The sequence below is a fragment of the Aotus nancymaae genome, unplaced genomic scaffold (genome assembly GCF_030222135.1).
Source record: "Aotus nancymaae isolate 86718 unplaced genomic scaffold, 86718_ANA_hifiasm-v0.15.2.pri h1tg000021l, whole genome shotgun sequence".
Taxonomy (NCBI): Eukaryota; Metazoa; Chordata; class Mammalia; order Primates; family Aotidae; genus Aotus; species Aotus nancymaae.
Window position 1 is genome coordinate 21,186,472 of NW_026988433.1, and position 14,035 is coordinate 21,200,506.

At 38.4% G+C, this 14,035-nt stretch overlaps 1 protein-coding gene and 1 pseudogene across 2 annotated transcripts in view; both read left to right on the plus strand.

Annotated features, from left to right (window-relative positions):
* Positions 1–7,940: 7,940 nt before the first annotated feature.
* Positions 7,941–14,035, plus strand: part of TMEM116 (transmembrane protein 116) — a 62,411-nt gene continuing 56,316 nt past the window's right edge. Inside the window, exons 1-3 of one of the 2 annotated variants that reach the window (XM_064379823.1) lie at positions 7,941–8,031; positions 8,679–8,725; positions 10,101–10,164. In XM_064379823.1, coding sequence (XP_064235893.1) covers positions 7,984–8,031; positions 8,679–8,725; positions 10,101–10,164 — 159 coding nt within the window. In that variant the 5' untranslated portion in view covers positions 7,941–7,983. Of the gene's footprint in view, positions 8,037–8,678; positions 8,726–10,100; positions 10,165–14,035 lie in introns of both variants that reach the window. The other variant, XM_064379824.1, reaches the window with a different exon arrangement.
* LOC105728600 (immediate early response 3-interacting protein 1-like) lies at positions 11,658–11,906 on the plus strand (annotated as a pseudogene).

The window sequence follows — 14,035 nt, forward strand, 5'->3', positions numbered from 1 at the left end:
GAAAGATGTCTGTGAAAGTGTGAAAAGCAGTGTTGTACAGAAACATATGATCCCATTTTTAAAAACCCTGCCACCTCAACAACACACCTTGTCATATATGTGTGTATATATTTGGATGCGTATTGATGAGCATAGGGAAAAATATGAAGAAATACATTAGGATTAAACATTAGTTACAGTCTGAGGGAGTAGAGAGTAAGCACATAAGACTCATAAAAGGAAAAAATATGGCATAATGCTGAGAAAAAAGTATAGAATGTAAAATACTATCTATGCAATTACTGCAAATATGTAAAAATGGAATATGCATATAGGCAATAATTAAATCATTGTTTTGGCAAGATAATGGGAATACAGGAAACTTTTTACTTTGGATTTCTATTATGTTAATATTTTTTGTTGCAATAAAATAACATTTAAAAACTCAGAGTTTAACATCCAGGAATAAAGTCACATCAGCAGAAATGTTCCTTCTTTTGTGCCACTTTCAACTCATGTTATTTTGTCTTGTTTATGAACTTTTGTTAATGCCCTGAAATTTTATCTAGGTCAAAGAGGGATATAAATAAGTAAATAAAAATAACCTAACTCTTGTCAGTCTCATCTTTTAGTCTGTCCTGTACACTGCCATGATTTTAATACTCACAGTTTTATCATGTAAAACGAGGATATTAATAGTACTTGCTTCATAGGATTGTGAATAGATGAAATTAGTTAATACATATGAAGCACTGAGAGTGGTGCCTGGCATATAGTATATACTCACTAAAGCCTTTATAATGCTCAGGAATTTGTAATGGCACTTCTGCAGGATAAAATTCAAATGCAACAGCTTCCATAATCTAGTTGTAAAAGCAGTCTAAATAGAAATGCCATTTATAATAATACATGTAGCTGTTGAACTTTTGAAATGTAGCCAATCCAAGATGAGACATGTAAGTGTAAATACCCACCAAATTTCAAAGTACAAAATTAAAGATGTAAAATATCTCAATGACATACTTACATTGATTACACATTGCAGTGATGATAATTTGGATACTTGAGTTAAATAAAATGTATTATTATTATTTGAGACAGGGTCTCACTGTCACCCAGGTTGGCATGCAGTGTGCCCAATCTTTGCTCACTGCAACCTTTGCCTCACTCCCATTCCCACCTCCGGGGTCAAGTGATCCTCCCGCCTCAGCCTCCTGAGTAGCTAAGACTAAAGGCGTGTGCCAACAAGCCCAGCTCATTTTTGTATTTTTTTTTTTTTTTTTGTAGAAATGGGATGTCACCATGTTGCCCCATCTGGTCTTGAACTCCTGAGCTCAAGCAATTTGCTTACCTTGGCCTCATAAAGTGCTAGGACTACAGGTGTGAGCCACCCTACCCAGCCAATAAAAGGTATTGTTAAAATTAATTTCTGCCAGGTGCGGTGGCTCATGCCTGTAATCCCAACACTTTGAGAGGCCAAGGCTGGAGGATGACTTGAGACCAGCCTGGTCAACACAGTAAGACCTCATCTCTACAAAGAATTTAAATATCAGCTGAGTCTGGTGGCAGGCACCTGCCTTCCTAGCTACTTGGGAGGCAGAGGCAGGAGGATCTCCTGAGCCCAGGAGTTCAAGGCTGCAATGAGCTATGATCGCACCATTATACTTAAGAGACTGAGACCCTGTCTTAAAAAAAAAATAGTTTCACTTATTTCTTTTTACCTTTTTATTTTGCTTTTAGAAAATTTAAGATTACATATGTGACTCACGTTATATTTCTATTGGATAGTACCACTTGAGATTTTTTAAATAATTGTTGTACTCTTCATCTTAATCTCTGCCCTGTTGGTTTTTTAGACTCAAGTACAGTATACTTACATTTATTTCTATGAACTTTTTTTTTTTTTTGAGACGGAGTCTCACTCAGTTGCCCAGGCTGGAGTGCAGTGGTATGATCTCGGCTCACTGCAAACTCTGCCTCTCAGGTTCAAGTGATTCTCCTGCCTCAGCTTCCTGAGTAACTGGGACAAAAGGTGTTCTGACCTCGTGATCCACCCGCCTTGGCCTCCCAAAGTGCTGGTATTACAGGCGTGAGCCACCGCACCCAGCTATTAACTTTTATTTAATAAAACTCATTATTCTGAAGTATTTAGATCTTAAGTCTGTCATTCCTTACAACTTCAGTACATTGTTGAATGAATATTCAACAAATAGTGCCTATTCTGAGCACTGCTTTAGGTACTGGAGTTATCAGATCTCCAGATATACAAAACAATCTTGTGTAATAATTTAGATAATAGGCTGGACGTGGTGACTCATGCCTGTAATCTCAGCACTTTAGGAGGCCAAGGCAGGTGGATCACTTGAGGTCAGGAGTTTGAGACCAGCCTGGCCAACATGGTAAAACCTTTTCTCTACTAAAAATACAAAAATTAGCCAGGCGTGGTGGCAGGTGCCTGTAGTTCCAGCTACTCAGGAGGCTGATACAGTAGAATTGCTTGAACTTGGGAGGTGGAGGTTGCAGTGAGCTGAGATTACACCACTGCACTCCAGCCTGGGCAACAGAGTGAGACTCTGTCTCAAAAAAAAATTAGATAATATCCAAAATATTATCCTTGCAGCATACAATCAATATAAATATGGCTTTGAGATATTTTACATCCTTATTTTTATACTTTTAAGTTCAGTGGATATTTACACTTACAACATGTCTCAACTCAGATTGGCCACATTTCAAAAGCTCGACAACTGCAGGTATTATTATAAATAGTATTTTATTTAGAATGCTTGTTACCTACCCTCAAGGAAGTTACAGTATATTGGGAGAATCAGAGAACAAAAATATAACCAAGATACTTGGAAATTTGATGAATGTTACATTTCAGAGATATTTGAGCTGATATTTGAAGGACGAGAAGGAGGACTTTGTGATTATCTGGGGAAAACGGTACTCAAGACAGAGGAAACAACTATTGCAAATGATGAGAAGTGCAAAAATGCTTGATGTGTTGGAGGAATACACAGTGGTAGGCAGACTCTAAGATGGCCTCCAGTGATTCCTGCCTCTGGATATTCATATTCTTGTATAATCCCTTGGTAAGATCTATGACCCAAAGAATATGAGAAAGGCAGTGGAATCTCGCTTAAGTGATTCGGTTACATAAGATTGTAACTTGCTTCTTTCTAGGAGAACATCTTGCAGAAGTCCACATGGCAAGGACCTGACTGAAGCCTTTGGGTAACAGCTAGGAACTGAAGCCCTAAGTCTAATAGCCCTCATAGAACTGAATTACAGCAATGACATCTGCTTAGGACCAAATTCTTCCCTATTTGAACCTTCAAATGAGAGATACTCTACATGTGGCCAGTATCTTGATTGTAGCCTTTTGAGAGACCCTGAAGCAGAGGATCCAGTTAAGCCGTGCTATGAACTTCTGACCCACAGAAACTGTGAGATAATACATGTGTATTTTAAGCCATCAAATTTGTAGAAAATTGTTATGCAACAATAGATAAGCAATATTTGATAAATATGCTCACTATGTTTTATTTAAAGTCATTGATGGAAGTGTTTTACAGAACAGTGCCAAGTCAGAATGCTGGTTCATCTCAATAGAAGTCATTGTTAAGTTAATACTGATCAATTACTTAGCATTCCCTTAGGTTTATTTGTGCAGTAAATGACCTTAATTATGCTTCTACTTGGTCTTTATATTTTTTTCTTTTCTTTTTTTTTTTTTTTTAAGAGACAGGGTCTCATTATGTGGTGTGATCATAGCTCTTTGTAACCTCAAACTCAAGTTATCCTCCCACCTCAGCCTCCTGTGTTGCTAAGACTATAGGCATGTGCCACCATATGCGGGTAATTTTTTACTTTATTTTTTTGTAGAGACAGGATCTGGCTGTGTTGCCTAGGCTAGAGTGCCGTGGTGTGATGGTAACTCACTGAAGCCTCAGACTCCCGGGCTCAAGTGATCCTCCCACCTCAGTCTCCCGAATAGCTGTGATTACAGGCATGGGTCATCGCATCCAGCCTGTATTTTCTTTTTTTTTGAAACAGAGTCTTGCTCTGTCTCTAGGCTGGAGTGCAGTGGTGCAATCCTGACTCACTACAACCTCCGCCTCTTGGGTTCAAGTGATTCTCCTGCCTCAGCCTCTCGAGTAGCTGGGACTACAGGCATGTGCCACTATGCCCAACTAATTTTTGTATTTTTAGTAGAGGCGAGGTTTCACCATGTTGGCCAGGCTGGTCTTGAACTCCTGACCTCAGATGATCCACCTGCCTCAGCTTCCCAAAGTGCTGGGATTACAGGTGTGAGCCACCGCACCTGGCCTATTTTCTGATTTTTATAGCATGAAATTTCTCACCAAATGCTTTGTCAGAATTTCAGATACATGTTTAGTAATTCTATCTAAAAAGAGAATGGGTTAGTCTGGCTTTTTGTTGTTGTTGTTATTTTTTTGAGGCAGGTTCTTACTCTTTTGCCCAGGCTGGAGTGCAGGGGCACAATCATGGTTCACTGCAGCCTCAAACTCCTGGGCTTGGCTCAAGCAGTTCTCCCATCTCAGCCTCCATAGTTGCTGGGACTATAGGTGTGCACCACCATGCCTGACTAATTTTTGTATTTTTTGTAGAGATGGGGTTTTGTCATGTTGTCTGGGCTGATCTTGACCTCTAGGGCTCAAGTAATCCTTCCTGCCTTGGCCTCCCAAAATGTTGAGATTACAGGTGTGAGGCACTGTATCAGCCTTTTTTTTTTTTTTTTTTTTTAAAGTAAACCCATGTTGACTTAGCAGTTACTTTTTGTTCTAATTGTTTGCAAACACATCTTTTGGACAGTTCATTCTAGAATCTTATTTGGGATCAATACTAAGATCCTTGACGTATGGTTTCATTTGCAGATTTCACCATCTTTTCACCTTTATTTTAGTTATCACCAGGTTTCTAGCAAGTTTCTTTCTCATTTTTACATGAACTCTCAGATTTCTCTCAAATGGTTTATTGGGTTAACTTGCAAGTTTTATCAAAATTCTGGAGTGTAATTTGTTCAGGCCAGAAGTGGCAGATTTATTTAGAGGAGTGGTGGATTTATTTAGAATAGTCAGGTGCTCTCTTACAATCTTATCTTCAGTTCCCTCTTACAATGTTTGTTTTATACTTTATATTCTGAATATTATCCTTTTTAGTGGGAAAGACAGAAACATATCCATTAATCATTACACCATGAATTCTAGCACTGGGCATTTCCTGCCTTGCTTTTGTCCCAAACTTCATTTTATTGGCAATAATTTTACTAAGATAAATTCAAAAGCACTTTATAATTGGTAGCTGTTGCTACTAGAAATCTTTTTTTTTTTTTTTTTGAGATGGAGTTTTGCTCTTGTTGCCTAGGTTGGAGTGCAATGGCACGATCTTGGCTCATTGCAACCTTTGCCTCCTGGGTTCAAGCAATTCTCCTGCCTCAGCCTCCTGAGTAGCTCGGATTACAGGCACCCACCACCACGCCCAGCTAATTTTTTGTATTTAGTAGAGATGGGGTTTCACCATGTTAGGCTGGTCTTGAACTCCTGACCTCAGGTAATCCATCTGCCTCGGCCTCCCAAAGTGCTGGGATTACAGGCATGCTCCATGGCGCCTGGCCCTAGAAATCTTTACATGCAATTTTTAGAAAACTTGTTGGTTAAATAAAAATGTTTTACAAAGATGAGTGTCTTTCTTGACTTGCTCATGGTAGAAATTTTATGAACATGTGTTAGCTTCAATTGATAGTAATATATAGTAGCCCAATAAGTTAAGATCTGGTCTAGGTTTGAACTTGCTAAGGAACTTTTTTTTTTTTTTTAAACATGGGGGTTCACTCTGTCATCCAGGCTAGAATGCGAGTGCAGTGGTGCAAACACAGCTCACTGCAACCTGGACTTCTCAGCCTCAAGAGATCTTCCTGCCTCGCCTGCTGAGTAGTTGGGACCATAGGCATGCAAGGAGGTTTTTGCTAAAAAGAGGTAAAGAAAAACTGAAAATAAATATCACCTACTTCATCATTTGAGCTTGGGTTAGCCTTTATAGAAAATGAAGATGGCAAGATTATGTTTCCAAAGATACTTCAAAGGGGCAAAGTGCTGAATATACAGCAAGCAGGGGATTAATTTCAATAGAAAAACTGCAAAGTAAATCCCCAAATGTTGGTAGATGGTATATACATTTTAGAAGAGAACACCAAAGAGAAAATTATTCATCATTGATTATCCTGTCAAGAGCAGCAGACTAATTTGGCATGGCTGTTTTCTGAACAACTTGAGATTTGTTCTTGACTGAAACAACAGTCCTTTGTCTAAAAGCATTTTCTTATCACTTGGTGAAACTGTCAGTAGTCTCCTCATCTTTATTAGTTAAGATGTATGAGTAGAGGCCTTAAAACACTTCTCAAGACCTTATGCTGGGGATTTCTGATCCAGAAATTTCCTGGTATTTTTATTTATTTGTTTACCTAACAATTTAAGTGAAGTGATTAAAACTTAACGTCTGTTTAACAATGTCTGGACTTCGACTACAGACTATAATCTTTTTGTTTGTTTGTTTGTTTGGTTTGGTTTCCATTTTTATTTTTATTTGTTTATTTTGAGATGGAGTCTCACTCTGTTGTCCAGGCTGGAGTGCAGTGCTGTAATCTCGGGTCACTGCAACTTCCGCCTCCTGGGTTCAAGTGATTCTCATGCCTCGGCCTCCCAACTAGCTGGGATTGCAGGTGCATGCCACCCACCTGGCTAATATTTGTATTTTTAGTACAGACGAAGTTTCGCCATGTTGGCCAGGCTGGTCTCAAACTCCTGACTTCAAGTGATCCGCCTGCCATGGCCTCACAAAGTGTTGGGATTACAGGTGTAGGCCAGCACACCCAGCCATGTTTTATTTTGTGTTAGAGATAGTGTTTCACTATGCTGTCCAGATTGGAGTGCAATGACTTTTCACAGGAACAGTCATAGCACACTGCAGCCTCAAGAGACCCTTCGGCCTCCACCTCCCAAGTAGCTGAGACCACAGGTGCATGACATTACACTCAGCTGTAGGTTGTTTTGTTTTGTTTTGGACTGTAATTTTAACCTGATATGAATAAATTAGTCATATATTTAAATTAGCCATGCAAGTAATTTAACTTGTTATCAGTAAGGATTTATAGACTATATGAGAGTATGACTAGATTAAAGATAAGTGGTTACATAAATGAATGATCTTCCTTCTGATCTCCCTTTTCCTCCAGTCTTTGTCCAAATTTTATCAGTTCTTCCAAATCCTCTTTGAATGCTACTCTGTATAGGTATATTCTTGCTGTGTGCATATCATTTGAGTTTTTGATGTTCAGGCCATTTTTCCTACTAGATTATAAGCTGTTAGAAGGCTGGGTCTGTATCTTATTTCTCTTTATATCTTCCATAACACATTGCTTTACACAAAGTTGATATTTAAACATCAGTGTTTTAATGAATAATATAATTTATGACGAACATTAATAACCTCAGCTTTTCACTTTATTAATTGAGTGAATATGCAATCTCTCTTTTCTATCACAGGCTTCTGTCTCTAAACAAGGGCAAATTTTAGGGAGACCTCTTTTCCATCCCTTTTATTTCTCCCCCACCCCTTTTTTTGGTTCCATTTCTCTATTGCAGTTTTATTTATCTTTTTACTTGACTCATTCTTTTTGTCTCAATCCTGCCCCTTCTGTATTTGTCTGCTTTTTATTACTCCTGCCTCTTGCCTCTTTTAATTCTTAATGCCACTTAAAACTTGTTTCCCTGTCACCTGGTCTTTTTGTTTTTGTTCTTTCTGCTTGGCTTTCTCCTCCATTTGTCACCACCCCTCTCCTTGCCCTCAAGGTACAGAGCAGGATTAGGTATAGGAGGAGCCCAGCTGGGGTAGGGGTGGAGCCACCTGTTCACTGCTTCAGGATTCAGAACCTGACTGGGAAGGATCGGCTGCTCAAGGGTAGCTGGGACTGAAGTCCCTATGGCCTTTCCGCTAGAGGCTAGCATTCTGGAGGACAGTTGGGACTTGGTAAGGTCAGAAAACTCTGCCTCTCTTCCTTTGTGTTCTCCCTTTCTTCTTCCGTGTTCTGCATTTTTCACTCACGATCTCTCCATGCTACTAACTTTTCTTCCGTTTCTCTGTTTTACTATTCTATCTTTCCTCTTTCTGCCTATCAGTGAACTCTAGTGTTTGTCTTTTCTGTAACCTATTATTTCCACACATCTCTCTCTCAACATTTAACTTTTCCTACCTCTTCTCCATTTTATTCTTTTATTAGTTTTCTCACCCAGTTTTTTTCTTTTTTTTTCTTAAACTCCTGGCCTCAGGTCATCTTCTTACCTCAGCCTTCCTAAGTGTTGGGATTACAGGCATGAGCCACAGTGCCTGGCTAGCTTCCTTTTTCATTTAGTCATTTTCAATCCACTGCTCTATTTTTTAAAAAAATCATACTATTTCCCAGAGAAATAGAAATAAGAGAGGAAAAAAAGGATCACCCTGTCTTTCCAGGGGCCTGTTCAGCCTTTTCACTCATTTTCAGGCCTGTATAGTATGTTTTGAGATTAGGCTTTGAAGAAAAATTTATGCTGTACAGATAGTAAACAGTGAACTTAGAGTTAGGTTGAATATTCAATGTAAAAGGTTTAACTTTATTCTCTTTTCCTTGTTTTACTTAGATTTTTCCTGCAATACAGTGGATACAATTTGTCATGGCTACTCTGAGGTATGTTTATTTAATTGCATATAACTAAACCAGTATAAGCAAAATTCAACAATTCTTTTGTTTTCCACATTTTTCCTTCAGGGATTTGCTTTTACTCTTTAGTCGAAGAGAAATGATATTCTTTATCATGTTGATATTTTCTTGCTAATAAAAAGACAACATTAACAATAGCAACAAAAAATTGATTAAAGGATAACATCTGAAAATCAGTGGACAACCTGATTAACAGGATCAATTGCAAAAATCAATAGCAAAGTGCTTACTTAAGCAGCACCTATTCTAAAAATCAGAATGACATAGAGAATATTGGTAGGGCTGAGCTCACATCTGTAATCCTAACACTTTGGGAGGCTGAGGTGGGCGGATCACTTGAGCTCAGGAATTTGAGACCATCCTGGACAACATGGTGAAACCCTGTCCCTTCAAAAAAAAAAAGTAGCTGTACGTAGCTGGACTTGGTGGCATGTTCCTGTAGTTCCAGCTACCCAGGAGGAACCATAATTGTGCCACTGCACTCCAGCCTGGTTGACAGAGTGAGAGCCTGTCTCAAAAAAAAAAAAAAAAAGGATTGGCATGGCCTTGCATAAGGAGAACATGCATATTTGTGAAGCGTTCTATATTTGTTTAAAAATATTGGCTGGATGTGGTGGCCAATGCCTGTAATCCCAGCACTTTGGGAGGCTGAGGCAAGAGGATGGCCTGAGCCCAGGAGTTTGAGACCAGCCTGGGCAACATAGCAAGATCTTGTCTCTACAAAAAAATTTAAAAAATTAGCTGGGCATGGTAGCACACGCCTGTACTTCCAGCTACTCAGGAGGCTTAGGCAGGAGGATCACTTTAGCCCAGGAGTTGGAGGCTGCAGTAAGCTGTGATTTGTACCACTGCACTCTAGCCTGGAGTGACAGAAGGAGACCCTATCTCTAAATAATATAATTAAAAATAAAAAAAATTAAAAAAATATGTGCAGGGCCGGGCATGGTGGCTCACACTTGTAATCTCAGTGCTTGAGAGGCCAAGGTGAGAGGATCACATGAGGCCAGGACTTTGAGACCAGCCTGGGCAACATAGCAAGACCCTGCCTCTACAAAAAATAAAATAACTAGCCAGATGTGGTGATGTACATGTGTAGTCCTAGCTACTCAGGAGGCTGAGACAAGAGGATCACTGCGGCTCAGTAGTTCAAGATTACATTGAACTATAATGGCACCACTGCATTCCAGCCTGGCTGACATAGCAGGACCCTCAGTGTAAAAAAAATTTTAATGCAGTTCATTTTATATCAATTATGCCAATAAAACTGTAAAAATAACAAAATAACAAAAATGATGACACTTCATTGTCCTGCTTTAATGATCAATCATCTTCTAAATCTCAGTGTTATAGGTTCAAGTTCACTCATTGCCTATGCGGTATTCCAGAATGTACAGAAATCTCCAGAGGTGAGTAATCTCTCTTCGTGTTGGATTTTAACTTTTTAGTGACTTAGTCTCTGAAACAAATAACAGATATTGCCTGTAAATGGTGAAATAATTCTATGAATTACCTTTAAATTTGTCATGATGATACACTGAGATATTTTAGGCATGTTCAATAGGGCAGGGATTTTAAAAAGTCCATACTTTTAACTGTAATTGTTCTCCAAATTAAATAAAATTTTTAATATTTATTGTATTCTAGATACATTTGCTTAGTGCTTTCAATGTATTTTTCATTTAATCCTTAAAAAACTTTGAGATGGATACTATTAGTCTGATATTGTAGGTAAGGAAATTGAATCCTGGTAAGGTTGAGGGACTTTCCTAAGTTCTTAAAGCTCGTAAGTGTTAGAGCTGGAATTTGAATGCAGATTTGTCTTGTTCCAGAATCACCCCCATACACTTTTAAACCACCAAAATATACTGTCGAATGAAAATGGATTTTGAAGTTTCAGAGGTAGATTGTGACTATGTAAGTTGAACTAGAAAGTAGAAGTCTTGATGTTGTATTGTCACTGCCTGCCAAATTAATTTTAAGTCAAACAACTTGAGATTCAAATTTTCCTAATGTTTATTTCCTTTCCTGGAATTTGAGTTCCAATGTGATTAAGTTAATCAAGTATGAGTTACACAATAGAGCTAAGCTTTATCTCTGAAAGCAGGGTTTCTCAGCCTCAGCATTATTGTGATGTGGGGCTAGATAATTATTTGCTGTCCTGTACATTAGGAAGTTTGGCAACCTTTACCAGCTAGATACTAGTAGCAAAACCTCCTTTCTTCAGTTGCGACAACCAAAAATTTCTTCAAACAATGCCAAGTGGTCCAGGTGTAGTGGCAGGTGCCTATAATTCTAGCTACCCAGGAGTCTGAGGTGGGAGGATTGCTTGAGCACAGGAGTTCAAGGGTGCAGCGAGCTATGATCATATCACTGCACTCCAGCCTGGGTGACAGAGCAAGACCTTATCTCTTTAAAAAAATATGCTGAATGTCCCTGTGAGGGTGGGATCAGGATGAAATTGTTCTTGTTTGAAAACTAATGTCCAAGGTGACGTTCTGGCATAACGGTGGGTTGGAACTTTATAAAGATATAAGGTATAAGGTCTAATTTGGCTTAGAATGTAACTTAAAAAAAAAAAAATTATAATTAAAACAAAATAGAAATTCTCTTGGTAGAGAGAGCTCTTGGTTTATTCTGCCCATGGTTTAAATTAAAGACAAATGCAGGCTGGGTGCGGTGGCTCATGCCTGTAATCCCAGCACTTTGGGAGGCTGAGGTGAGTGGATTGCCTGAGCTCAGGAGTTTGAGACCAGCCTGGGCAACATGGTGAAACCCCGTCTCTAAATAAAAATTAAAAATAAAAATGACAAATGCAGAGGAAAGTGCCAGCAATGGCAGCGCCAAGTCCCTTGTGGCAGCAGAGAGGAATCACTTGGACCTCAGGGGAGCTTTAATGGTCATGGCCTTTACTCTGTATTCACTGCTGGAGGCAGCCCTGCTCTGTGTCAGCACCATTGCCATGCTGCACAAGGAGAGATTCCTCAAGAACATTGGCTGGAGAACAGACCAGGGAATTGGTGTATTCGGGGAGGAGCCAGGAATTATATCTCAGCTAATGAACCTTATTTGATCTGTAACAACTGTGATGAGAATGCCATTAATTATGGTAAACTCAATTGTAATTCTGTTACTTTTATTATTTGGATGAATATCAGTGGAGGAAATGGAGACTCAGAAGAGATGCCAGCAGAAATTATTATTTAGGTCATTATTGGAGAAAAGGCTGAGGTGGGAGGATCACTTGAGCCTGGGAGGTCGAAACTGCAGTTAGCTGAGATTGGGCTCCTGCACTTCAGCCTGGGTGACAAAGTGAGACCCTATCTCAAAAAGAAAAACAAAGAAAAAAAGAAAAAAAAATGAGATCATGAGAGGCAGTAACTCTCCAGGACTGGAATATTTGCTCACTGTTGATAGTGATTCATGCATTGTGAGATTGTTAAAATTGAATACATAAGACTGTTGTTTCTTTTTTTAAAGATATTTTTCTATCATTTCTCAGGGATGAATTTTTTTTCAAAGTTTTGAAGTTACTTGGGACTTAGCCATGGTATGAGTGCTATTCCTAGATAAAATTTAAAGGAATTTTAAAAAAGTAATTACTACACGTAAAATTATAAATAGGTAATTTTATTTTCACCTCCTTGGTTAATTATTTTATCTATATATTGTTTCAGTTATGAATAATTCAAATTTATAGACACTATTGAGGAGTAATACTCTGATATCAAGGAGAATTCTGTTAGTCACATGATGATTGTTTTTGTTTTACATTTTTTTCATGCATTTATTATTTTACTAATTGGCCTAAATAATGAGACCAGACCAATATCTACGTATTTGCATTGTTAGAAAAATCTACAAAAGTCTACCCTTTTTACAATAATGATGTAAAATAAAGCAGCAAGAGGATTGTTTAGGAGTGCAAGAGCACAGTTAAACTGTACTACACAAGAAGACTGTTGTGAAGCATTTACCTCCCGCAAAATCATTACAGTTCCATTTCTTGGTGAAGTGGCACACTGTGGGTTGTGATTCTTAATTCTTCCTTGTGTTTGTCAATAGGATATTCATGCTAGATAGGTTGTCTTTTATTTATTTTTTTATGTCTCAAATTGTCTTGTGGGGTTGTTTGCTCATCTCATAATACAGTTTTAAGCAGAAAGGTTGAAACAATGTAAATTTTTTTTGTGGAAATTATCAGTTACAATATTTTTAAAGAGCTGGAATGGACTTTTTGTAAATAGGAGAACATTTGTAAATAAGGTTGAATTTCTAAGTCAAAAAAAAGGACAAATACTAATGTATATTATATATGTGAGTTTTTTTTTTTTCAAGAGTTTTTGCTTTCATGTTTAGGACTATATCTTACGCTTTTTTGGGTTTTCTTTATTACCAGGCACTATGCTGGTAGTATTTTTCTTAAGAGCATGAGCTGTATTATACATTTCCTTGATATTTCTTGATTTCAATACTAGGTACTGAGTTAATTTTTGTTGTTTAATTGACTGAACTTTATCTCCTGTCATTAGAATTAAGTGCAAGCAAACCTCACTTCTTCTTATCCTCCTTTGCCCTGCCAAAGACTTTTGCTATGTTTTAACATCTCCGTATACATAGGGTTCGTTCGTTCGTTCTTTCTTCCTTCTCTTTTTCTCTTTCTCTCTCTTTCTTTCTTTTTCTCTCTCTTTCTTTTTTTTTTTTTTTTACAGAGTCTCACTTTGTCATTCAGGCTGGAGTGCAGTGGTGTGATCTTGGCTCACTGCAACCTCCACCTCCCAGGTTCAAGTGATTCTCCTGCCTCAGACTTCTGAGTAGCTGCAACTACAGGCGTGCACCACCATGCCTGGCTAATTTTTTTGTATTTTCATTAGAGATGGGATTTCACCATGTTGATCAGGCTGGTCTCAAACTCCTGACCTCAAGTGATCCACCTGCCTCGGCCTCCCAAAGTACTGGGGATTACAGATGTGAACCACTATGCTTGGCCTCATAGGGTTGTTTCTTGAATTAATGATCAGAATTATGTTCTTGCTCATAAAAGCTGCATGGTTACTTTTCTTCTTCAGGGATTATTTTTGTGAAAGTTGATTATACATATTGAATCATTCTTGTCATACCCAACTAAATCAGAGTTGAGAAGCCAGGGGGAACAAGCTCTCAGAGCACATACCACATGTTCCAATAATTAACATTTTCACAAGCACAGCTACTGAAATGACCCAATGTAACCCTGAGACCAGTTTGACCTTGTAGTTGCTGAAATGACTTGCCGTGACT